General features: G+C 40.9%; 2 protein-coding genes across 7 annotated transcripts; both read left to right on the top strand.

Annotated features, from left to right (window-relative positions):
• The first annotated feature begins 398 nt into the window (after positions 1-398).
• Positions 399-11,881, top strand: LOC133545001 (oocyte zinc finger protein XlCOF6.1-like). 4 transcript variants are annotated; one of them, XM_061890280.1, is made up of 4 exons: positions 399-489; positions 753-850; positions 5,592-5,657; positions 9,828-11,881. In XM_061890280.1, exon 4 carries the CDS (start codon positions 9,880-9,882, stop codon positions 11,173-11,175), a length of 1,296 nt encoding a protein of 431 aa, XP_061746264.1. In that variant the 5' UTR covers positions 399-489; positions 753-850; positions 5,592-5,657; positions 9,828-9,879; the 3' UTR covers positions 11,176-11,881. The 4 variants fall into 4 exon arrangements, with proteins under 4 accessions (XP_061746264.1, XP_061746261.1, XP_061746265.1 ...); XM_061890277.1 differs by lacking the exon at positions 5,592-5,657; XM_061890278.1 differs by having other exon boundaries at positions 439-850.
• Positions 11,882-16,076: 4,195 nt separating this feature from the next.
• On the top strand, positions 16,077-25,276 carry LOC133545004 (uncharacterized). Of its 3 annotated transcripts, XM_061890290.1 has the most exons (4): positions 16,077-16,371; positions 17,634-17,751; positions 18,480-18,746; positions 24,859-25,276. In XM_061890290.1, exons 1-4 carry the CDS (start codon positions 16,363-16,365, stop codon positions 25,098-25,100), a joined length of 636 nt encoding a protein of 211 aa, XP_061746274.1. In that variant the 5' UTR covers positions 16,077-16,362; the 3' UTR covers positions 25,101-25,276. The 3 variants fall into 3 exon arrangements, with proteins under 3 accessions (XP_061746274.1, XP_061746272.1, XP_061746275.1); XM_061890288.1 differs by having other exon boundaries at positions 16,077-17,751; XM_061890291.1 differs by having other exon boundaries at positions 16,077-17,751; positions 24,873-25,276.
• The last annotated feature ends 144 nt before the right edge of the window (positions 25,277-25,420 follow it).

Genomic DNA, 25,420 nt, shown 5'->3' on the forward strand with positions numbered 1-25,420 from the left:
GATTACTTCTGTGTGTAGATTTTTTTTTTATATATATAATTGAGTCACTAGCTTATTTTTCAACAAGTTTTTAGTTATTTTTATATCTTTTTTCCAAATAGTTCAAGAAAGACCACTACAAATGAGCAATATTTTGCGCTGTTATACAATTTAATAAATCAGAAACTGGTGACATAGTGCTGTATTTTACTTCTTTATCTCTTTTTTTTTTTTTTTAACCATAAATGCTTTGCTCTGATTAGGGGGTACTTGAATTAAAAAAATGTTCACAGGGGGTACATCACTGAAAAAAGGTTGAGAAGCACTGGTATAGAAGATAATACATAACGAGCCCATTCTACTACATACTCCGGTACAGTAGGTGGCGGTATGCACCTTTTAAGTTGCGGCTGCAGCCCGCCAGAAAACAAAAAGAAGAGGTGGACTTCGCGCATGCGTGAACCGATTGGTTGGAAACGTAAGAGGGCGTTTGACGCAGAAGGCTTAAACGTAAGCATTATCGTTCTGTATTTGTTTTTATCTTTGCATTCATAGATACATATGTATGGTTTAAACATTAAACATCGTTTAAACATTGTTATTAATTTATATCTGGATAGTCTGAGTGAGCATTGATTTTTCTTGTGCGTCCTATCTCAACTTAAACTAGCTTGTTAGCTGCTAACAAAGAGACGCGGACGTTATCAACACATCGCTAAGTAGAGATCAAATGTGAGAGTAAAGTGTTGTGGTTGTGTGAAAATGTGCGAAAGAACGATGGCAAAGTTTGAGGAGGAACTTTGTCCAACAAAAGAGGAGAAGGAGCGACATCAAGTTTTCAAGAAACATCAAGTTGTGTTACACAGAACAGGTTTGTTTACTTCTTACTCTCACATCTTTACTAACGTTATATTTCATTATTAAGACTATTCGTAAGTGTGTTGTCTATAAGAAGTTGGGTTGTCTTGTGAAGATGATGCATTCCGTCTGGTATCTGCAACGTGGTCTCGCAACCGTCGAATTTAAAGGCCTACTGAAATGAGATGTTCTTATTTAAACGGGAATAGCAGGTCCATTATATGTGTCATACTTGATCATTTCGCGATATTGCAATATTTTTGCTGAAAAGATTTAGTAGAGAACATTAACGATAAAGTTCGCAACTTTTGGTCGCTGGTCTTGAATTGGATAGAAAGCTACTTAAACAATATGAAGCACAATGAGGGTTGCATATGACGTCATATCGTTTTTCTTCTTCACGGCTTAATTCGCACAATCGTCAAGCAGCTAGATCGTAGCATAAAAACAAGTGAGAGTGAAAGTGGGGTTTGAGCAGAAAATGCCGCATTTGCTGTTAAGAGCTTTCCAAGAGTCCTGAAAGAAGTGGTTCATAAAGGTAATGCAGTGAGTAAAATGCTAAAGTGCGTGGAAAGAAATGGCTCTTAAAAATATCACTTTCATCATCTTGTGGATTACAATCGGACCGCTCGTGTCTGCAGAGATCACTTTGTAAAATGTTTGTTTCAACATTTGATTTGTTTGAGAAACTTTCTGTGATGCAATCAAGTTATTTGTGCAGTGTTTGAGAGCTGAACTAAACGTAAAGAAATCAATCAATCAAAGTTTATTTGTATAGCCCTAAATCAGGGGTCTCAAACTCAATTTGCCTGGGGCCACTGGACGCAGAGTCTGGGTGAGGCTGGGCCGCAAGAAAAGATTTCTTAAAAAAAATGTTGCAGATTCTTCAGCATGTATGACGTTTCAAATTGCACCGCAACTTTCTCTGTGCAAATAAGACAGAATTATTGCATCTCCCACTTTTCCTGGAATTGTCTTTGCTCATCACTAAACCTTCTCTTCACTGCAGGCTTTGAAAAATACATGTTTGGGGTTGTGGAATATATTTGTATTTAGCCGACACACGGAGAATAATGTTATTTCCGCAATGTGTGTCATTCCACTTTTCCTCCCTAAAGCAACACAGCGGTCGGCGGATAGTAGCCGGGAAAGTACCGGGATAGCGAGCGCAAAAAAGTGATGGCTCCCGGAGTGTTTCCCGGCGTCATTTAGAAATATATGTAGTGTTCATCGTGTGAGGCATTGCAAATTACACAATAAAAAAAACAAATAACGGTTTGAATTGGTCCAGGTTATCGGGGACTGTTATTACTGACAGACAGCTGTCGCGGTGTGACAGCAGCCAGGCACGTAAGAAAACCCTCGTCTCCATGGCAACGACTCTGTGGCTTTCACTCAGTTGCCGCTTTTCCACTAATGCAGGGGTAGGCAACCCAGAACGTTGAAAGAGCCAAATAACACATAGCTGTCGTGCCATTCTTATAAAAATCGCGGGCCGCAGTAACATTAAACTTTTATATTAAGGTGGGGGCCGCAAAATAACGTCTTGCTTTTGATTGATTAATTGAAACTTTTATTAGTAGATTGCACAGTACATATTCCGTATAACTGAGCATTAAATGGTAACACTCGAATAAGTTTTTCAACTTGTTTAAGTTGGGGTACACGTAAATCAATTCATGGTAATTGGCCCGCCCTAAATCAAGATTGTCTCAAAGCACTGGACAAGCAACAACGACATCTTCTGTTCAGATACCACATAGAGGCAAGAGAAAACGCAACCCAATGGGATTACAATGAAAGACCTTGGAAGGGACCGCAGATGTGGGTTTTAGCTTTAGCTTAGGTAAGCATGCGTTTACAAGCTATTAAACTATCACTCCATGCTTGATGGAAAACTTCAAGTTTAGTCGCACGCCATTTTCATTCCAGCTTTCTACATCATAGTTTAAGAGGTTTAGTTTCTTCTGTAAACCATGGGGTACACCTTTTCGGGGCCATTATTAGCTTCAGCGGTGCTATACTATCAGTGGTGTTGCGCAGGGCGTCATTAAAGTTGTTAGTGAGGTTATCAATAGAGTTGACATAATTTGGGAATGGCACCACTACCGAAGGCAGTAGGCCAGCAAGAGTCAATGTTGTGACAGCATTAATGTTGAGGCTGCTAAAGTAGTGATTATTATTAGCTTGTTGACAATGAGTCAGAACTTCAAATTGTATCATAACTTTGGAGGTGGTAACACCCTCTACAAGCACTAGTTCTATTATATTACCATTGCGACGCGTGAGTTAATTTAATTATTTGTGTAAGACCACAGCTATCAATTATAGTGTCAATAGGTCGCATTAGTTTTGGTTCTATTGTGGTTGCTATGTCTAAATATAACTACAAGACCTGCCTGTGCAAATAAACTAACATCATGTTAAGTCCTAGAGATAAATATTGTGATTATTGGTCCAATCCACCTTATTGTTGTCGATTTTCAGAACAGAAACTAAAAACTTAGTTGTTGTTGTGCAGGAAAGACAAGTTCTTTATTCGACACATGAACACATTATAGCGACTTTGGTGATATTTGTTAGCATCAACAAAATATCCTAAATAGTATTTATAAACTATATTATTAAATCTTTCGTGGGCTCAACAGCATAAACTGGCAAACACTGCTGAACAACAGGGACATCTATAGCTAAATATTGAGACAAAATATGAACATCAAAGCATAAAAACAACTGCAGACATGAATTGTAGATGACAATATTTGTAGCAGGAAATCAACTGCAAACAAACTTTTTCTCATTAGCAGCAAAATCACAGCAGCACTCGCTATGTCAATCAAATATGTTACTTAGCGATGCACGAATCAATCCAAATTTGTCATCTTGGATTAATGTTTAATTTGAGGACCCCTCAGATGTAAAGACATGATGTTCCTCCAATCTTTTCAAATGTAAATACCATAAGTGTCAGGTGAAGTGAGTGAGCAGTAGCCTGTTGGTGATGATAAACGGTTTAAAGGGGAACATTATCACCAAACCTATGCAAGCGTCAATATATACCTTGATGTTGCAGAAAAAAGACCATGTATTTTTTTAACCGATTTCCGAACTCTAAATGGGTGAATTTTGGCAAATTAAACTCTTTTAGCGATGACGTCAGAACGTGACGTCACCGAGGTAACACACCCGCCATTTTCATTTTCACATTACAAACACCGGGTCTCAGCTCTGTTATTTTCCGTTTTTTCGACTATTTTTTGGAACCTTGGAGACATCATGCCTCGTCGGTGTGTTGTCGGAGGGTGTAACAACACTAACAGGGAGGGATTCAAGTTGCACCACTGGCAAGAAATCTGCCGCCAGACCCCCATTGAATGTGCCAGAGTGTCTCCACATTTGACCGGCGATGCTAAGACAGACATGGCACAGAGATGTATGGATAACCTGCAGATGCATTTGCAACCATTAAGTCAACCAAATCACAAAGGTGAGTTTTGTTGATGTTGTTGACTTATGTGCTAATCAGACATATTTGGTCACGGCATGACTGCCAGCTAATCGATGCTAACATGCTACGCTAATCGATGCTAACATGCTTCATACGCTAGCTGTATGTACATTTGAAACTAGATACCCACATTTAATGCGAAACAAACACTTACCAATCGACGGATTTAAGTTGCTCCAGTGTCGCAAGATGCCAAAGTCCTGATCGTTTGGTCCGCACATTTTACCGGCGATGCTAATAAGGCAGCCATGCTATGGGCCACTTCATTAGGTACACCCATGCTATGGCCGAATAGCGTCAATAGCTATTTGCTCAATAGCTTCAATTTCTTCTTCAATTTCGTTTTCGCTATCTGCCTCCATACTCCGACCATCTGTTTCAATAAATGCGTAATCTGTTAAATTGCTTGAGCCGCTGAAATCCGAGTCTGAATCCGAGTTAATGTCGCTATATCTTGCTGTTGTAACCGCCATGTTGTTTGTATTGGCAGCACTGTATGAAGTCACAGGGACATGGACGGTCGCATCGCAAATAGCGAAAATCAATAACTTTAAAGCTTTTTTTGGGGATATTCCGGGAGGTGTAAAATTTTGAAAAAAACTTCGAAAAATAAAACAAACCACTGGGAACTGATTTTCATTGTTTTTTAACCCTTTTGAAATTGTGATAATATTCCCCTTTAAATAAAAAATGTTTTTTTTTCTTAAAGGCCTACTGAAAGCCACTACTAGCCACCACGCAGTCTGATAGTTTATATATCAATGATGAAATATTAACATTGCAACGCATGCCAATACGGCCGCTTTAGTTTACTAAATTGCAATTTCAAATTTCCCGGGAGTTTCGTCTTCGAAACATCGTGTAATGATGACGTGTACGCAAGACGTCACGGGTTTTTAAGAAATATGAGCGCTGCACACACACACAGCTAAAAGTCATCTGCTTTAACGGCATAATTACACAGTATTTTGGACATCTGTGTTGCTGAATCTTTTGCAATTTGTTCAATTAATATTGGAGAAGTCACAATAGAAAAATGGAGTTTGGAAGCTTTGGCCCTTAGCCACACAAACACACGGTGATTCCTTGTTTAAAATTCCTGGAGGTGGAACTTTACTATGGATCACAGCGCAGTCAAGCGAACATGGATCCCTACCGAATATCAACCAGCAGGTTTCGGTGAGAAAATTGTGGTTAAAAAGTCTATTCTTACCGGAGATAAGCTGAGCTTGTGCCGTCCGTACAGCTGCAGTCGACTTCCCTGAGACACTGCACGTCAAGACACCCGTGGACGTACACCTCCGACTATCAGGTACTGTTAAACTCACTAAAACACTAGCAACACAATAGAAAGATAAGGGATTTCCCAGAATTATCCTAGTAAATGTGTCTAAAAACATCTGAATCCGTCCCAATGCAATCGCGTTATTTTTTTTTCTAGTCCGTCGCTATCAATATCCTCAATCACGAATCTTTCATCCTCGCTCAAATTAATGGGGAAATTGTTGTTTTCTCGGTCCGAATAGCACTTTTTGTTGGAGGCTCCCATTAAAAACAATGTGAAGATGTGCACCGAATGTTGCAAACTTTATCGTGGATGTTCTCTATTAAATCCTTTCAGCAAAAATATGGCAATATCGCGAAATGATCAAGTATGACACATAGAATGGACCTGCCATCCCCGTTTAAATAAGAACATGTCATTTCAGTAGGCTTTTAAGAGCGAAAAATCAACTCCATCCCATTTTAAATACTTTTTTCCACGATCGCTTTTATATTTGCACTTGAACCTTCCAAAATAAGCCTACATATGCACTGATTCAGGTAAATAAACAGTAGCCTAATGGGACTTAGACCATCCTTTGAAAACCAGACGTGCCCGGATGTGCCTCCAGGTCACGTGATTGCAACTCACCTACAAAGGGGTTCGGATTGTTTCCCACAATGCATTGCCGTTGGCCATATTAGAAGGTTTTGTTTGTATCATGCCCATTGTTGCTGATCATTCAACCAGTGAAATTAAAACAGCCCCATTTTGAGGTAACTCTATGTGCTTGGTTGAAGAACTTTGATATTAGTCGTATTGATAAAAATAGTACTCACTTCTCTTATTACTCAAGGCTGGCTTTACAACACCATGCCCACTGTCTTTATAGAGAGAAACGTCATGAACGCATCCACAAACAAAGCGGCCGTCGCTTTCCAGACTTGTAATTTTGAAAGTCCTCTAAGGTGTAAAATGGGCCGGGTTAATAATTAAAGGGGAACATTATCAGCAGACCTATGCAAGCGTCAATATATACCTTGATGTTGCAGAAAAAAGACCATATGTTTTTTTAACCGATTTCCGAACTCTAAATGGGTGAATTTTGGCGAATTTAACGCCTTTCTATTTATCGATCTTTTAGCGATGACGTCAGAACGTGACGTCACCGAGGTAACACACCCGCCATTTTCATTTTCACATTACAAACACCGGGTCTCAGCTCTATTATTTTCCGTTTTTTCGACTATTTTTTGGAACCTTGGAGACATCATGCCTCGTCGGTGTGTTGTCGGAGGGTGTAACAACACTAACAGGGAGGGATTCAAGTTGCACCACTGGCAAGAAATCTGCCGCCAGACCCCCATTGAATGTACCAGAGTGTCTTCACATTTGACCGGCGATGCTAAGACAGACATGGCACAGAGATGTATGGATAACCTGCAGATGCATTTGCAACGATTAAGTCAACCAAATCACAAAGGTGAGTTTTGTTGATGTTGTTGACTTATGTGCTAATCAGACATATTTGGTCATGGCATGACTGCCAGCTAATTGATACTAACATGCTACGCTAATCGATGCTAACATGCTATTTACGCTAGCTGTATGTGCATTTGAAACTAGATACCCACATTTAATGCGAAACAAACACTTACCAATCGACGGATTTAAGTTGCTCCAGTGTCACAAGATGCGAAAGTCCTGATCGTTTGGTCCGCACATTTTACCGGCGATGCTAATAAGGCAGCCATGCTATGAGCCACTTCATTAGGTACACCCATGATATTCGCTCAATAGCTTCAATTTCTTCTTCAATTTCGTTTTCGCTATCTGCCTCCAGACTCCGACCATCTGTTTCAATACATGCGTAATCTGTTGAATCACTTAAAACCGCTGAAATCCGAGTCTGAATCCGAGCTAATGTCGCTATATCTTGCTGTGGTAACCGCCATGTTGTTTGTATTGGCAGCACTGTATGACGTCACAGGGAAATGGATAGTGGTTTCGAAGATAGCGAAAATAAGGCACTTTAAAGCTTTATTTAGGGTTTATCCGAGACCGGTAAAATTTTTTTAAAAACTTCAAAAAATACAACAAGCCACTGGGAACTGATTTTTCTTGTTTTTAACCCTTTTGAAATTGTGATAATGTTCCACTTTAAGTTTTTCACTAAGTCAGGGAAGCTGTTGTGGTCTCTGCTCCACTCAAACTTGTCGATCTTGTACGGATCCTTGCATCCAATTAGGGCTGTTTGCTCCTCATAAAGACGTAGGAACTTGATATCTCACAACTCACAGTACTCCTCTATCGTATCATAGCCGGTGCAATGTTATTTTCCACTGAACAGTTCGGAAATATTATCTGTAGCGCTATCGTGAACGATGACTCTAGCCTTTCTATATGGCTTCCGACAATGCATTGTGGGAAACTTGAGCCAAAAATCTGAAGCGTCAACAGCACTATATTATGAGATTTTAGTACTATCCTGATAATAAATGTTAATAATAATAATAATAGTAGACGTTATTTGTTTTGCACTTCTCAAAATGCTACAGAGTTAAAGCATTACAGCAAGAGAGTAAAATAAACAGTTTTTTATTTTTTAGGGACGGCGTGGCGCGGTGGGGAGAGTGGCCGTGCGCAACCCGAGCGTCCCTGGTTCAATTCCCACCTGGTACCAACCTCGTCACGTCCGTTGTGTCCTGAGCAAGACACTTCACCCTTGCTCCTGATGGGTGCTGGTTGGCGCCTTGCATGGCAGCTCCCTCCATCAGTGTGTGAAAGTGTGTGTGATTGGGTAAATGTGGAAGTAGTGTCAAAGCGCTTTGAGTACCTTGAAGGTAGAAAAGCGCTATACAAGTACAACCCATTTATTTATTTAACATGGGTTTTTAGACCTATTTTAAAGGGGAACATTATCACAATTTCAAAAGGGTTAAAAACAATAAAAATCAGTTCCAGTGGCTTGTTGTATTTTTTGAAGTTTTTTTCAAAATGTTACCGGTCTCGGAATATCCCTAAAAAAAGCTTTAAAGTGCTTGATTTTCCTTATTTGCGATGCGACTATCCATTTCCCTGTGACGTCACACAGTGCTGCCAATGTAAACAAACAATTGCGAATACCACAGCAAGATATAGCGACATTAGCTCGGATTCAGACTCGGATTTCAGAGGCTTAACCGATTCAACAGATTACGCATGTATTGAAACGGATGGTTGTAGTATGAAAGTATTGAAGAAGAAACTGAAGCTATTGAGCGAATTGCTATTGACGCTATTCATAGCCATAGCATGGCCGAATAGCTGCATTAGCATCGCCGGTAAAATGAGCGGACCAAACGATCAGGACTTTCGCATCTCGTGACACTGGAGCAACTTGAATCCGTCGATTGGTAAGTGTTTTTTTCGCATTAAATGTGGGTAGAAGGAAACGTAATATAGTTGCAAATGCATCTGCAGGTTATCCATACATCTCTGTGCCATGTCTGCTTTAGCACCGCCGGTAAATAGCATGTTAGCATTGATTAGCATAGCATGTTAGCATCGATTAGCTGGCAGTCAACATCAACAAAACTCACCTTTGGGATTTCGTTGACTTTATCGTTGCAAATGCATCTGCAGGTTATCCATACATCTCTGTGCCATGTCTGTCTTTGCCGGTAAAATGTGGAGACACTCTGGCACATTCAATGGGGGTCTGGCGGCAGACACTTTGGCATCTTCGGGCCAGTGGTGCAACTTGAATCCCTCCCTGTTAGTGTTGTTACACCCTCCGACAACACACCGATGAGGATGTCTCCAAGGTTCCAAAAGATAGTCGAAAAAACGGAAAATAACAGAGCTGAGACCCGGTGTTTGTAATGTGTTGAAAATGAAAATGGCGGCTGTATTACCTCGGCGACGTCACATTCTGACGTCATCGCAAAAAGAGCGATAAACAGAAAGGCGTTTATTTCGCCAAAATTCACCCATTTAGAGTTCGGAAATCGGTTAAAAAAATAAATGGTCTTTTTTCTGCACCATCAAGGTATATATTGACGCTTACATAGGTCTGCTGATAATGTTCCCCTTTAAAAGCATCCATCCACCAACTGTGGGGCACTGAGGTAGTCAGGAAGGGTGTTCTTTAGTACATGTAAACATACTGAATGCCTCGTGTGACTGAGCAAACCTGGGCGTTTTTAAAGCATGTGTATGTCTTCTTGTGTTCCGCAGACGTGTGTGAAGAAAATTTTCTTCTGATGTAAAAAAAAAGTGGAGCTTTAGGATGCAGCAGGAGGAACCACAGCCCTCTTCTTTTAAAGAGGACGAGGAGGACCCATTGAACCCCCGCTTTAAAGACGAAGAAGAGGAACACGGCATCAGTCAGCTTAAATGTTTGGAGGAGTTCCCAGTGACTGGTGTCCCTGTGAAGAGTGAAGGTGATGAGGTCAAAGGTGAAAGTGAGGAGAGGGGAGGGGGGGAGCCTCCAAGCAGCAGCTCAACACAACACATGACAACAGAAGCTGATGGAGACCACTGTGGAGGATCACAAGCAGACAAGCTCTTAGCTCCACTATCAGATAGTGAGGACACAACCTCACACTCTCCTGACACTGATGATGAAGACTCTAAAGATGATAAGACATGTCACACTGACAACACTCACTTCACATGTTCTCACTGTGACAAAACCTTTAAATACCATAGTCATCTGAAAAGACACATGATAACACACACTGGAGAAAAAACTTTTTCCTGCTCGGAATGTGGTAAATGTTTTTCACGAAAAAATGGGTTAAACGAACACATGCTAATACACTCCGGAGAAAAACCTTTTTCCTGTTCATTCTGTAGTAAAGGTTTTGCACAAAGTCACAATTTGAAAGTGCACATGAGAACGCACACTGGTGAAAAACCTTTTATCTGTTCAATCTGTGGTAAAGGTTTTGTACTTAGTCAAAATTTGAAAGTACACATGAGAAGACACACCGGAGAAAAACCTTTTTCTTGCTCAACTTGCGGTAAAGGTTTTACACACAGTCAAAATTTGAAGGTACATATGAGAACACACACCGGAGAAAAACCTTTTCTATGTTCAATCTGTGGTAAAGAGTTTGTACAAAGTTCATGTATGGAAAAACACAGAAGAACACACACTGGAGAAAAATATTTTAAATGTTTAATCTGTAGTAAAGGTTTTGTTCAAAGTAACAATTTGAAAAGGCACATGAGAACTCACACTGGTGAAAAACCTTATGTCTGCTCAATTTGTGCTAAGGGTTTTATAGAAAGTCGGTGTTTGAAAGTACACATGAGAACGCACACCGGCAAAAAACCTTTTGTCTGTTCAATCTGTGGTAAAGGTTTTGCACAAAGTTCATGTATGGAAAAACACAGAAAAATACACACTGGAGAAAAACCTTTCATCTGTTCAATCTGTAGTAAAGGTTTTGTTCTAAGCAACACATTGAAAGTGCACATGAGAACGCACACTGGGGAAAAACCTTGTTCCTGTTCAATCTGTGGTAAAAGTTTTACAGACAATCAGTGTTTGAAAAGACACACTAGAACACACCGGTGAAAAATCACAATCCTGTTCAATTTGCAACAGAAGCTTTTGTGACCAATAAACCCTTGCAGCGCACATGAGAACACACACGTGAGAAAGTGTTGAGTTGCAGTGTGTGTGGGGTGAAAGATTGTCTTCTAAGTACCAGTGTAAGAAACACAAGTGTGCTGGTGAGAACAGCAGCAGCAAATGAAACTGCAGGATTTGAAATAAACTGTCAAGACTTTAATGTTGACTTTCTAACAACATCAGCACATATAACATGTGTGACATTGTTGTTTGTGCAACAATCTTCTACATTTACAGATTAGATATTTTATGTTAGTGCTTTTTTCAGTCAAGTATATGCATTAATATGCAACATTGTGTATTTTTTATTTCGACAAACTATTACAAGAAGAACAATTGTACTAAAAAGGTCAGTAAATCCAAAACAGTACAAAACATATGTTACGTTTAATTAAATCATACAAGATCATTTACTTTTAAAATGTGTGACTTTATGAATCATTTGTTGGGTCTCCATAATACATTCTATTATCTTTTTTTACTGTCCTTTGTAATATGAATATTGTGTTGAGAGGTGTTGTTCTATCTGTATGTCCCAAGACCTTTATGCAATATATAGATGAGAAAAGATGGCAGAAGGTTATGAAGGTTGTTTTGTTTATATGCATCTACATTTGTTAATAATAATAAAAAATACTCATGACAACTATTCTGTTTTCCTTTCTTAGTATCCCCAAATCACTGTCCATTTCAGGAAACATTGGCAGGTTTAGAATGTTGGGGAGAAGCCAATGATATACATCATCCCACAGAGCTTCAATGTACAAACCAAATAAATTGTTGTTTTTATATTCCCATTACTGAAAGAACAAGTGTTAATCGGAAAAACAACATTGTGGAGGGGACGTGGTCCACGCAGCTTTTGTGGGCAGGGCGTGTACAGGAACCAGCTATGAAGCAGCTGACAGGTGAGTATATACCTCAGCTGGAACGAGTTACCTAATCAAGTGTCTTTTTATTAGCAGCGTCGGAGACCATGAGGATGAGGAGACGGGGAGCCGAAAGGCTGACATGAAGCTGAGAGATAGAGAAAGAAGACAAAATAAAATACATTCAAACCTGGAATCCAAGCTTTGGCCGTGGTCTGTTGGTCCCAAACGAACCCAGCTGCAAAGAACGTTCACATTTGGCACCCAATTCAGCAGGACCGAAAAAAAAAAAAATGATGTCGGCCCCAAATCCCCTGGAGGTGCTGGGACGAGTCCTGGCGGAAGTGTCAGTGGCGAGCCAGCAGTAGATGGAAACGGGCCGCCAGCAGACCCAAATTCTGCAGGTGCTGTTGAGCAGGACGGGAGGGACAGTTGCCTCCATGCAGCGCATGGCGGAGGCCAAAGATCCCCAAGCGTTTCTGGACGTCTTTGAAGCCACGGCAGCAGCGAGTGACTGGCCGGAAGAAGAGTGGGGCGTAAAGCTGCTGCCGCTCCTGGCGAGCAAGACGCTTAGTCTTCCGCCCGGGAGCATTTCCCCAGCCTTCGCCGCGCAATATTGGACCGGGTGGGCAGCATCCTCGAGGACCACCGGCGCTGATTCCGAGTCCTGCGGCTCGGACCCGAGGACCGCCAGTTCGCACTGGTGCAGCAGCTCCGAGACATGGCGACCCGATGGCTACAACCACAAAAGTCGGACAATAAAATGTTCGAGCTGATCCTGTTCGACCATTTCGTTGACTCCATCCCAGCAATAACCTCCGCGGGATCTGATGGCAGTGACCCTTGCCGAGGACCATCTGACGGTCCATCGGGAGGCGACCCCAAAACCGGCCGAAAGGCCCACCCCAGCACCACGAAGACGACTCGCGCAACCAGAGGAGGCACCACTGGAGCCTCGACCCCACTCTGCAGAGGCGGCCTCAACCCGCAACCAGGGTACCGCCCCGGATATGCCCACACCACACCCATCCAACCAGCCACCAGTAAAATCGGGAATGGGGGGGGGGGGGTACTGGAGTTATAATATCTCCTCTGTTCCTTCTTCTTTCCAGGATATGGGCGCTGCTGAGAGGGGGCTTCCACCGCAGACGGCAACTGGAACACCAGGGCAGATGTGCTGGGGGTGTGGGCAGCCTGGTCACGTAAGGCGGGAGTGCAAAACATTTGTCCCGGGAGGTTTTTGGGTGAGGCACTGAATTTCGGGAGTCTCCCGGAAAATCCGGGAGGGTTGGCAAGTATGACCACGGGAAGTCAATCAATCAATCAATCAATGTTTACTTATATAGCCCTAAATCACTAGTGTCTCAAAGGGCTGCACAAACCACTACCACATCCTCGGTAGGCCCACATAAGGGCAAGGAAAACTCACACCCAGTGGGACGCCGGTGACAATAATGACTATGAGAACCTTGGAGAGGAGGAAAGCAATGGATGTCGAGCGGGTCTAACATGATACTGTGAAAGTTCAATCCATAATGGATCCAACACAGTCGCGAGAGTCCAGTCCAAAGCGGATCCAACACAGCAGCGAGAGTCCCGTTCACAGCGGAGCCAGCAGGAAACCATCCCAAGCGGAGGCGGATCAGCAGCGCAGAGATGCCCCCAGCCGATACACAGGCAAGCAGTACATGGCCACCGGATCGGACCGGACCCCCTCCACAAGGGAGAGTGGGACATAGGAGAAAAAGAAAAGAAACGGCAGATCAACTGGTCTAAAAAGGGAGTCTATTTAAAGTCTAGAGTATACAAATGAGTTTTAAGGTGAGACTTAAATGCTTCTACTGAGGTGGCATCTCGAACTGTTACCGGGAGGGCATTCCAGAGTACTGGAGCCCGAAATGAAAACGCTCTATAGCCCGCAGACTTTTTTTGGGCTTTGGGAATCACTAATAAGCCGGAGTCCTTTGAACGCAGATTTCTTGCCGGGACATATGGTACAATACAATCGGCAAGATAGGATGGAGCTAGACGGTGTAGTATTTTATACGTAAGTAGTAAAACCTTAAAGTCACATCTTAAGTGCACAGGAAGCCAGTGCAGGTGAGCCAGTATAGTTATATATGTATGTATATATGTATATAAAGGTATATACAGTATAGGTATATATGTATGTATATAAAGGTATATACAGTATAGGTATATATGTATGTATATATGTATATACAGTATAGGTATATATGTATGTATATATGTATATACAGTATAGGTATATATGTATGTATATAAAGGTATATACAGTATAGGTATATATGTATGTATATATGTATATACAGTATAGGTATATATGTATGTATATAAAGGTATATACAGTATAGGTATATATGTATGTATATATGTATATAAAGGTATATACAGTACAGGCGTAATGTGATCAAACTTTCTTGTTCTTGTCAAAAGTCTAGCAGCCGCATTTTGTACCAACTGTAATATTTTAATGCTAGACATGGGGAGACCCGAAAGTCGGACCATCCCATCCTTTTCTCCATTTTTCTGCATCCAAATTTGTTGAATGCGTTTCTTGAAGACCAAAATGTCTTGTTTTCTTTTCCTTCAGCCACATAAATAGAAGTTTTCTTTTTCTATTGTCTGCAAGACCATTGCAATTATAACTCATTTTTTCCAACTTCATTATCCTTCTTATAAACTATGTGACCTGAGTAGATTTTATTGCTTCATATAAAGTATTATCAGAGCCGTTTGTTTATTTTCTGGAGGGATGTAGTTCATCAAAGAACTGGCACCCAAGAATTGCTTTTGAATCCAGAATGGCTTCTGAATGGAATCTTGTGGAGGCCAAAGAGTCACAGGCCGAGTAGCCAGTGAGAAGGTACATTTTGGAGCTGACAAATTGTAAACAGAGGTCACAGCACTGGAAGTATAGTAGCCGAGGTGGCGTGGCTAAAGGATAGTTCTAGAATGTGATAGAATGTGCAGTGTGTGTGAGGAAAGGTTCTCTCCTAAGAAGCAGCTGGACAAACAAAGTGTGCTGCAGAGAACCTGCAGGACTGGAAATCAACTCTTTGACTTCAATGTTTATTCAGGCTTGAATATAAAAATTATCCTTTTGGATCACATTTTTCAGGGCTTTACTCTGCACCAAAATTCTCCAAATCTTGCAAGCAAAAAACGAGAAACTTTAGGAGCCCCGAAGCCAAACATTGAATATTAACTCTTGAAAATGTGAACAATTGTGCCCCTCGCCCCAAATTCACGTATCGCCACGAAAATCGCCAGCGCCGTCTATCATGACAGAAGGAACGTAAAAGTCTCAAGAACCCATATTTGAAAGCCAAAAGGAAGTCGGCCATTTTGGTTTCCATCAGCCATGTTGAAGTCAAAAAGGGTTGGTACTTGAACAAACTCCTCCTCGGGACTTTGACCAAACTTTGACCTGATGTCTCGTCACAGAATTTTAAACATTTATAACTCAGCTTGTCATCAAACTTGAGACAAATGATGACGACGACACCCTGTTGTGCAGAATGGGTCAGTATCTGTTGGTACCCATTGGTGGTGGGCGGAGCCTGGCGGCCAAAACTGCCCCTCGCCATCAACCATCAAATTGTCTTTATCAATCAATCAATCAATGTTTACTTATATAGCCCTAAATCACTAGTGTCTCAAAGGGCTGCACAATACTTCTCTTTAGATGAAGGGATCTTCTTGCAAACTGATATGAGGCCTTTAGGTCGGGGTCTGATCATGACTAGTCATTGATATCCACACCATCATCGCCTCCTTGTGGTGGAACATTATAACAGTCGTAACTTCCTGGACCTGTTTTTGTTGTGTGACAGAGCGTCGCCAGACAGATTTCACTGGGGCACGTGCCCCTGTGTTGATCTGCAGTGCCCCAGTAAAAATTTCACCAATAGAAAAAAAAAAAAAACGCTTCAGAGTTTTAAGTCTACATAACATAGACAACAGCGCACATACTACTTAGTATGGTAATTGATTGCTACTGTATTGACTCCACATAACAATGAGCACACGGCTAATTAATATGGTAATTTATTCACGTGTGGATCGAGACTTCAATTGAGAAAGAGAGAGAGGGGATGCGAATCAATGCTGAGGTAGGTAACGTTAGCCAACAACAATTTGTTAATTATATTATTTTGATTTTGATTTGACTCAAACTGTAACTCCTAGATGGATATCAGAAAGTTATTGGCCCGCAGCAGGGAAGAAGCAGCGAGGAATGAGAGATGTAAGTGAAGTCCTAGCTAGCTAGGCAACATCATTGTCTTAAGTTGATGCTAAGTTAGCTAACGTTCTTCCTTGTATCAAGACAAACATATTCATTTGCTGTACGAGCTGTCGGGGGAATTCCCAATGAACATGAAACATAATGTTGGTTATTGTCTGCTGCTTCTGCATCAATGATGATTTGGAGTAAGCATGTGTGAGTTGAGTGCTTCTCAAATGCTTTATCTTCAGGAAGAAAAACATTTTTCCATATCATCAAGTCGTGAGCCACATTTTATTTCACAGAAAAATAGCACAGTAGACTTGTCTTGTTAATCGGTGCGACTTTGACTAAAATAATCTTGTTTTGTCACCAGAAAAATGGCTACAGCTAAAGCATCTGGTTTTGTTTCCAGAAAAAATAGTAACATTTCTGTATTTGTTTTCAGAAAGATGGCTGAAAATATCGGGTTTTGTTGCCCCATTTAGATTTTTTAAAAATATATTTCCATATCTGTCCTGATTCCTCCTCCAACTTGTTAGTCGCTTTGCCTTTTGCTAAAATACTCACTAATAGTCGCTAGAAAAATGGCTAAAAATATCTGGTTTTGTTGCCACAATTTGATTTTTTTCTCCCTAACCTTTTTTTTTTTCATGCACACATCTGACTGAAAATGACACACAATCCACTTTTATGTCAGGAGCCAGCAGTTGGGAACCACTGGTCAACTGTATAACAGTTACTGTAATATTTCCATGTCTGTCCAGAGTGATTGACCACTTTGCAAAAATGTTACAGTTTACTTCTCAGAAAATGATTCCCTGAACAGACACACAACAGTTGTTCATTTATTCTACTACTGTGGCTTTATTGTTTTGTGTATATTTTATAGTTTTGTGTATCTGAAATAGGATTCGCCACATTGCCATAAATGGAAATTAAATAATATAAAAGAACCCAGAGATGTAGGGGTGCTTTATTTTTTGTTTGACTTTTGTAGATGTTAAATTTGCAGATGATTACTGCAATATATATTTCAAAAAGATTAATTGCTCTTCCTTTTTGTTTTAACCAGTAGCAGTTTAGAAGTCTGGAGTAAAAAAGTGCACAAGTAGGTCAAATGCATGAGTTAATTTCAGGTGGTTCATCAAAGATCCATACAACATCATCTGATAGGATTTCATAGTTTAAAGCACTATTTATGTCTTTTTCATGATAAATAAGTGCTAAAAATGTTTTTGCTTGCGCGCTTTGGACGCTCACATGAATTACTTGTGCCCCAGGTGTGCCCCAGTACAGTATTAGGTCTAGTGACGCCCCTGCTCCACGGGTTTGTTGACGCCAGTGTCTCAGGGAAGTCGACGGCAGCTTTATGGACGGCCCAAGCTCAGCTTTTCTCCGGTAAGAACTGACTTTTTAACCACAATTTTCCCACCGAAACCTGCTGGTTGACATGTAGTCGGGATCCATGTCCGCTGTGATCCATACTAAAGTTTCATTTCCGGGAATTTTAAACAAGGAATCACCGTGTGTTTGTGTGGCTTTTAGCTGTGTGTGTGTGCTGCTCTCATACTTCCTAAAAACCTGTGACGTCTTGCGTACACGTCATCATTACACGACGTTTTCAAGACGAAACTCCCGGGAGATTTTAAATTGTAATTTAGTAAACTAAAAAGGCCGTATTGGCATGTGTTGCAATGTTAATATTTCATCATTGATATATAAACTATCAGACTGCGTGGTGGGTAATAGTGGCTTTCAGTCGGCCTTTAAAAAATATTTTTTAAAGTTTTTATTTTTTATTTTTTATTTTTTTAATTTTTTTTTTTTTTACATTAAAAGTCTCTGTACCTCTAACAACACAAAAGCTGTGAAAACGATGATGCTGTGTTCCAAATTTAAGTTATTTACTTAATCTGAATGAGTCTATGGCCTTGCACTTTGTTTATTTTATATATATATATATATATATATATATATATATATGTGTGTGTGTATGTAATGTTTTATACTGTTGTTGGACTTATTTTGATTAATGTTTCTCAACTGTTTGTAAATGTTGAAATTCATAAATAAACATTAAAAAAAAAAATGTACGAGTTCAAATATGTTTTGTTTGTGTCCTGTAGACATCCATCAGCTGATTGAAAACCAAGAAGAATGTCTCCCTCATCTGCAGGGGGACAGTTTCACTTTAGAGAATCCACAGCCCTCACATTTTAAAGAGGAAGAGGAGTATCCACAGCCCCCTTATTTTAAAGAGGAAGAGGAGGAAGAGTGTCTTCTAGCGCAGGAGGAGGCTGATCTCAGCAAGTTTCCACTGACTGTTGTCTCTGTGAAGACTGAAGAGCATGAAGACAAACCACCTGAGTCCTCACAGCTTCATCACAGTCCAAGTAAGCACAACATCCACATATCATTTTATTCTCAGGGCATTCAATCCATCACAACTGGACTCTTCACTTTGTCTTACAAGACCTTTGTCCTCTCATCCAAGTAGGCTTCATCACTTCATGCTCATAGACTTCAAGTCTTAAATCCAATCATTGGAATTTAGAGGGAAACTGCACTATGTGGGGAACTTTTTTCTATCGTTCACAAAACATGAGGATGGATATATATATTTTTTAAATTACATTCTAATCATTATTGTAAATAAAAGTCCACTTGCAATGGCACCAATGGGAGGTCCTCTATAACCTTCCAAAAAGTGCCACCAATAGTCCATTTGCATTTTGTGGCTTGAATACCAAGCAAGTATTAGTGATATTGTTATTATAAGTGCTAACGCAGACAAACTATTTATAGCTTGTGTGTCTATGTTGACATCACCGGCTGGTGAGCTCCTTCCTCACCTCGGTGCTGGTGAAAGATTATTCCAGATCAGGAATCGTGCTTCTCACCTGGATAGTAGAAGGATGAGGACGTACTCTGACAAGTTGGTACCCTTTGACAGCCAATTTAGAACCGGCAATGGCGAACGACACAAAAAGATGCTTAGCTTCACCCGCCTTTTCCGTGCGACGATTATGAGTCATTCTTCATCTAAACGGGAATATAACTAAATTTTATCAGTCAGCAGACTTTGTACAGTATGTGATGTTTTATTATGTTTGTTGGCTCTCAGGAAGTCTGCAGTGTTTAATATTCAGTGATGTTGTTAAAAAAAAAGCAAATGTGATGTGTTTTTTTAAATTGATGCTCTAATGAGCAAAAATAGGTATATATTACATATTTTTAAAAATGTACCTGTTACTAAATGACATATATACCTACTGCATGTACATAAAACCTTAATAGAGGTGTTTGGATGCTTTTTAAGTTCTTTGTAGGCAGAATACAGCGACTCTAATAGCCTCTATAGTAAGCAGACTTTTGATCGGATTTATTTACTATTTAGAATGGATTAAAAGGAATAAACATATGTGTTTCTGATAGATTCCGTTTAAGTGGCATGAAGTATATTTATTTAGCGCTTTTCTCTAGTGACCCAGAGCGCTTTACAGAGTGAAACCCATGATCTAAGTTACATTTAAACCAGTGTGGGTGGCACTGGGAGCAGGTGGGTAAAGTACCTTGCCCAAGGACACAACGGCAATGACTAGGATCAAACCTGGAACCGTCGAGTTGCTGGCACGGCCTCTCTACCAACTGACCCACGCTGGCCTTAGAATGTATTAAAGTCTATCAAAATCGTAAATGCATCCTAGAAATGTTTCAATAATTCCATTAACAGAATTTTTATTTAAAACTTTATAATGTAACGTGTTTCTATCTACACTTCTGTTAAAATGTAACAATCCCTTATTCTTCTCTTTTGTTAAAATGTAATAATCACTTGTTTTGTTTGATACTTTAAATTTAAGAGCTTTAGCAGGATTTCTGTGGATCATTAAAAATCATTAAAAGTCATTCAATGGACATTGCCTAAATTATGGCCTTAAATGGTATTAAAAAGCATTAAATACGATGTCCAGAGTTTTGGGTTGTTTCCTCGACACTGAGGGAATTTGGAACGAGCCAGGCGTGAACGTGAGTACATGTTTATTTATTTAACACTATAATTGAAAAAAAAGGTAAACAAAGGGCGCACACATGGCGGAGAACAAACTAAACTACGAAAACAAAGGACTCGAACAAAGGCTGTAAACTATAAACGTGAAACAAAAACACTTGCACGGTGGCATGAAAAAACAAAACTTGCACTGTAGCATAAACAACAAAAACTTACGTGGTGTGGACAGCATAGTAAACCGAATAGCATGGCAGGAAGATAGATGAGGGATATGCGGGATCTGAAGGTAGGTGAAGTTGCCAGGACAAAGACAGAAAAAGAATGGCTTAAATAATGACTATGATGATTAGAAACAGGTGTGAGGGCTGAGGACAAGGGCGTGACTTGAAGGCAAGGTGAAAAATCAAAGAGTTGGCATGGAGACGAAAAGAAAACAGGAAGTGCAAAACAGAACTGAGTGTCCAAAAAACAAACCATAACATGACCAAATCAAAACATGATCTATAGGTGTGACACAGAGGCATTAATATATTCATGCAATCGTAGGCCGGGACCGGTATAAATGAAAATAAACCTAGCAACTTAGTTCTTATCGTCATCAATACATTGCTATGTCTTTGTGTTTTATTCTTGGTCTGGATTTTAAACTGATAGGACTCCTTCTGGCTCATAGGACTCCGGAGGCAGTGGACAGGTACCGACAGGCCAAGCGGTGTGCAGCTTCAGCGGTCGCGGAGGCAAAAACTCGGACACGGGAGGAGTTCGGGGAAGCCATGGAAAACGACTTCCGGACGGCTTCGAAGCGATTCTGGACCACCAGAAGGGGACACGGTGCACTATCAACACCGTGTATGGTGCGGATGGTGTTCTGCTGACCTCAACTGCGGATGTTGTTGATCGGTGGAAGGAATACTTCGAAGACCTCCTCAATCCCACCAACACTTCTTCCTATGAGGAAGCAGTGCCTGGGGAATCTGTGGTGGACTCTCTTATTTCTGGGGCTGAGGTCGCTGAGGTAGTTAAAAAGCTCCTCGGTGGCAAGGCCCCAGGGGTGGACGATATCCGCCCGGAGTTCCTTAAGGCTCTGGATGCTGTGGGGCTGTCTTGGTTGACAAGACTTTGCAGCATCGCGTGGACATCGGGGGCGGTACCTCTGGATTGGCAGACCGGGGTGGTGGTTCCTCTCTTTAAGAAGGGGGACCAGAGGGTGTGTTCCAACTATCGTGGGATCACACTCCTCAGCCTTCCCGGTAAGGTTTATTCAGGTGTACTGGAGAGGAGGCTACGCCGGTTAGTCGAACCTCGGATTCAGGGGGAACAGTGTGGTTTTCGTCCTGGTCGTGGAACTGTGGACCAGCTCTATACTCTTGGCAGGGTTCTTGAGGGTCCATGGGAGTTTGCCCAACCAGTCTACATGTGCTTTGTGGACTTGGAGAAGGCATTCGACCGTGTCCCTCGGGAAGTCCTGTGGGGAGTGCTCAGAGAGTATGGGGTATCGGACTGTCTTATTGTGGCGGTCCGTTCCCTGTACGATCAGTGCCAGAGCTTGGTCCGCATTGCCGGCAGCAAGTCGAACACATTTCCAGTGAGGGTTGGACTCCGCCAAGGCTGTCCTTTGTCACCCATTCTGTTCATAACTTTTATGGACAGAATTTCTAGGCGCAGCCAAGGCGTTGAGGGGTTCCGGTTTGGTAACCGCAGGATTAGGTCTCTGCTTTTTGCAGATGATGTGGTCCTGATGGCTTCATCTGACCGGGATCTTCAGCTCTCGCTGGATCGGTTTGCAGCCGAGTGTCAAGCGACCGGAATGAGAATCAGCACCTCCAAGTCCGAGTCCATGGTTCTCGCCCGGAAAAGGGTGGAATGCCATCTCCGGGTTGGGGAGGAGACCCTGCCCCAAGTGGAGGAGTTCAAGTACCTAGGAGTCTTGTTCACGAGTGAGGGAAGAGTGGATCGTGAGATCGACAGGCGGATCGGTGCGGCGTCTTCAGTAATGCGGACGTTGTACCGATCCGTTGTGGTGAAGAAGGAGCAGAGCCGGAAGGCAAAGCTCTCAATTTACCGGTCGATCTACGTTCCCATCCTCACCTATGGTCATGAGCTTTGGGTCATGACCGAAAGGATAAGATCACGGGTACAAGCGGCCGAAATGAGTTTCCTCCGCCGTGTGGCGGGTCTCTCCCTTAGAGATAGGGTGAGAAGCTCTGTCATCCGGGAGGAACTCAAAGTAAAGCCGCTGCTCCTTCACATCGAGAGGAGCCAGATGAGGTGGTTCGGGCATCTGGTCAGGATGCCACCCGAACGCCTCCCTAGGGCGGTGTTTAGGGCACGTCCAACCGGTAGGAGGCCACGGGGAAGACCCAGGACACGTTGGGAAGACTATGTCTCCCGGCTGGCCTGGGAACGCCTCGGGATCCCCCGGGAAGAGCTAGACAAAGAGGCTGGGGAGAGGGAAGTCTGGGTTTCCCTGCTTAGGCTGCTGCCCCCGCGACCCGACCTCGGATAAGCGGAAGATGATGGATGGATGGATGGATGGCTCAGTGCTATGTAGTATTAATTTTTAAAAAATATTTTCAGGGCTTTTGTCGGAGCTTTACATGCGGATAGAAATATTCCTCTTTTTTGTGAATGTTCCTCCTCTTTTGTCAAAGGGTGCTCACATGCCTGTGCTTCCTTTGTGGAGAAAGGAGGTAGGGCGGAAATCTCAATAAGCAATAGTTTAAAAAAAACACATTTAAACCAAATATAAATACAGGTTTGACAGTTTATACTTAATTGTACATTTCATAAATAATATTGAGACATATAAAGTAATAACTTTTTCGTGATAGTCAATGTTATGTATAATTTTAATATTAAAAAATCTCTCATAATCTGTTATTTGTTATTGTTGACTAAGTGAGTTGTCTTTTTCCCTGCAGTCAAGATGATTTCATCTTCAGTACTGGTGCAGTTCCTTTGTCTTTGATGTGAAATGTTTTTGTTAAGGAGTACTGGACAGAACAATTATAGATATAGTCCATTTTGGTCATGGTAGATTTATTTTCATTATTGGTACCGTCCATCATAGAGTGAGGAGAACAAATCATTTATACACTGCTGATTTTGTAGTTCGAGGTCTGTTACTTATATTATTATTTTTATTAATATCATTATAGGCACACTTCAATTGTAAGTGATAGAATCCAAAACAAAAATCCGTAAAATCCCATTGTATGAATTTTTTAAAACGAATTCATTGGCATCTTATTGCATGAAATCCATATTTGATACTTCAGCTAAGTAGAGGTTACTAGGTGATCAATTGCATGGAAAAAAAAAAATGCAAGTTACCTGAAAATAATACAATGTCATTTTTTGTTTTAGATTTGACAGAACCGCCAATTTTTTTGTAGTTCAGTATTTCTCATCTCTTTTGATGTTGTATCTACATATATGGACAAATTGGGTTTATAGAATTGTAATCCATGGTTCAATGAAATGTCATGATAGGTTTACCAGAGAGGGAACCATTGGTCCACCCTCCTACAGCGGCAATACAGCCATCCCATCACCGTATGGCCTCCACATCAATTGTCCATTTCCGTACGGAGGCCATATATTTAGCGTATCACCATATGGTAGGCGTGTCCAAAGTGCGGCCCGGGGGCCATTTGGGGCCCCCAGGTCATTCTTTAACGGCACATTTTAAAAATACAATTGAAAAAAATAAAAATTGGTATAAAAGCGCAAACAGGTGAAATGTAAAAAGAAAATTATGCAATGCTTTAATAACACAAAGCTGCCATGCAGGCTGTTTCTTTCTTTAAAAAAGAATGAATCCAAATCAATGTCATTTTGAATTATTGACCTATTCAAGGCTTCAATGACGTCACATTAAATATTCCACTTTTAAGATATTTTGGGGGGAAAATGTTGCATATTTTGTGTTTTGCCATGTAAAAAACGGAGCTGTTTTTTTTTAAGAAGGGCCTAAAACAAACAAACAAAAAACATAAACAACAATAAAACTTAAAATTGACGGATATATCTGAAGATGATCTCGAGATTATTGTGCTAAAAGTAAGCAGTAAAAAAATGTATTATTTATTTTTTAACACTTTAATGAGTAGGACACTTTTCGATCCCCAATTATTTTAGTGTGATTTGTTTTTAAGTGTCATTGCTCAAAAAATAATAATGAATCAAAATCCAAAATTAAGGCTTCAATTATTATATAATCTCAAATATTCCACCTAAAAAAGTTATTGGATGAAAATATTGCATATTTTCCTAATGTTGATCTAGAGATTTAAAACATGAATAATAATGAAAACAATACTAATAATACTGAATAATGACACATTTTTAATATTTTTTTTTACCAAAACCCTTTGGGGTCCCCGGGATCATAACTGAGTGGAGGCCTAAATGTATATTTTTTTATACATATATTGTATTGGTTTTTAAAATAAAAAATATGAAAATGGCCCCCGCTAGCTTTGATTTTTCAGTGTGTGTCCCTCAGTGGAAAAAGTTTGGACACCCCTGCCATATGGTCTCAACATCAAAGGTCTATTTCCCTACGAAGACCATGCATCCTGCCCATCAACCAATGGCCTCACCACCAAAGTTTGATCACTCTATGGAGGCTGTACACCCCTCCCATCCCCACACCGCTGGCCCACCACCAAATGTCCACACCTATGGTCCTTCACCCGGCGTACACAATAGCTTGCTACCTGAATCCACCTGAGAATAAAAAGGCAGCTTTCCTGGCACCAGACAGGAGAGATGCAGGCAACCCATCTATTGAGGACACTATCTGTTATCAACCACAGGCAGAAAAATCATGGACGCCATGTGATGGATGTAGGGAGGCGTTGGAAGAAATGTGGCCAGAAAAATAAGGAATTGAAGAAGTCCTCTTGAAAATAGGTAAGTACCATTCATGATGTCATTGTTTTGTTGACTTAAACTTGTGATTGGGCTTTGAACACATTTTCTCATTCTGGTATTGTTTGTGCTATTTTTTCCCTTTCTGATCCGGTCCAAGTCAGAGTACTTCAAACTCTC

The sequence above is a fragment of the Nerophis ophidion genome, linkage group LG28 (assembly GCF_033978795.1).
Source record: "Nerophis ophidion isolate RoL-2023_Sa linkage group LG28, RoL_Noph_v1.0, whole genome shotgun sequence".
Taxonomy (NCBI): domain Eukaryota; kingdom Metazoa; phylum Chordata; class Actinopteri; order Syngnathiformes; family Syngnathidae; genus Nerophis; species Nerophis ophidion.

What these genes read in the sequence shown, in the direction of transcription:
- LOC133545001 (XM_061890280.1), top strand. Translation starts at nt 9,880, where the DNA reads ATGCAGCAGGAGGAACCACAGCCCTCTTCTTTTAAAGAGGACGAGGAG.
- LOC133545004 (XM_061890288.1), top strand. Translation starts at nt 17,583, where the DNA reads ATGTTTTTGCTTGCGCGCTTTGGACGCTCACATGAATTACTTGTGCCC. An exon ending in CCAAGCTCAGCTTTTCTCCG is followed by an intron (nt 17,752 to 18,479) that starts GTAAGAACTGAC and finishes TGTGTCCTGTAG; the next exon opens with ACATCCATCAGCTGATTGAA. An exon ending in ACAGCTTCATCACAGTCCAA is followed by an intron (nt 18,747 to 24,858) that starts GTAAGCACAACA and finishes TTGATTTTTCAG; the next exon opens with TGTGTGTCCCTCAGTGGAAA.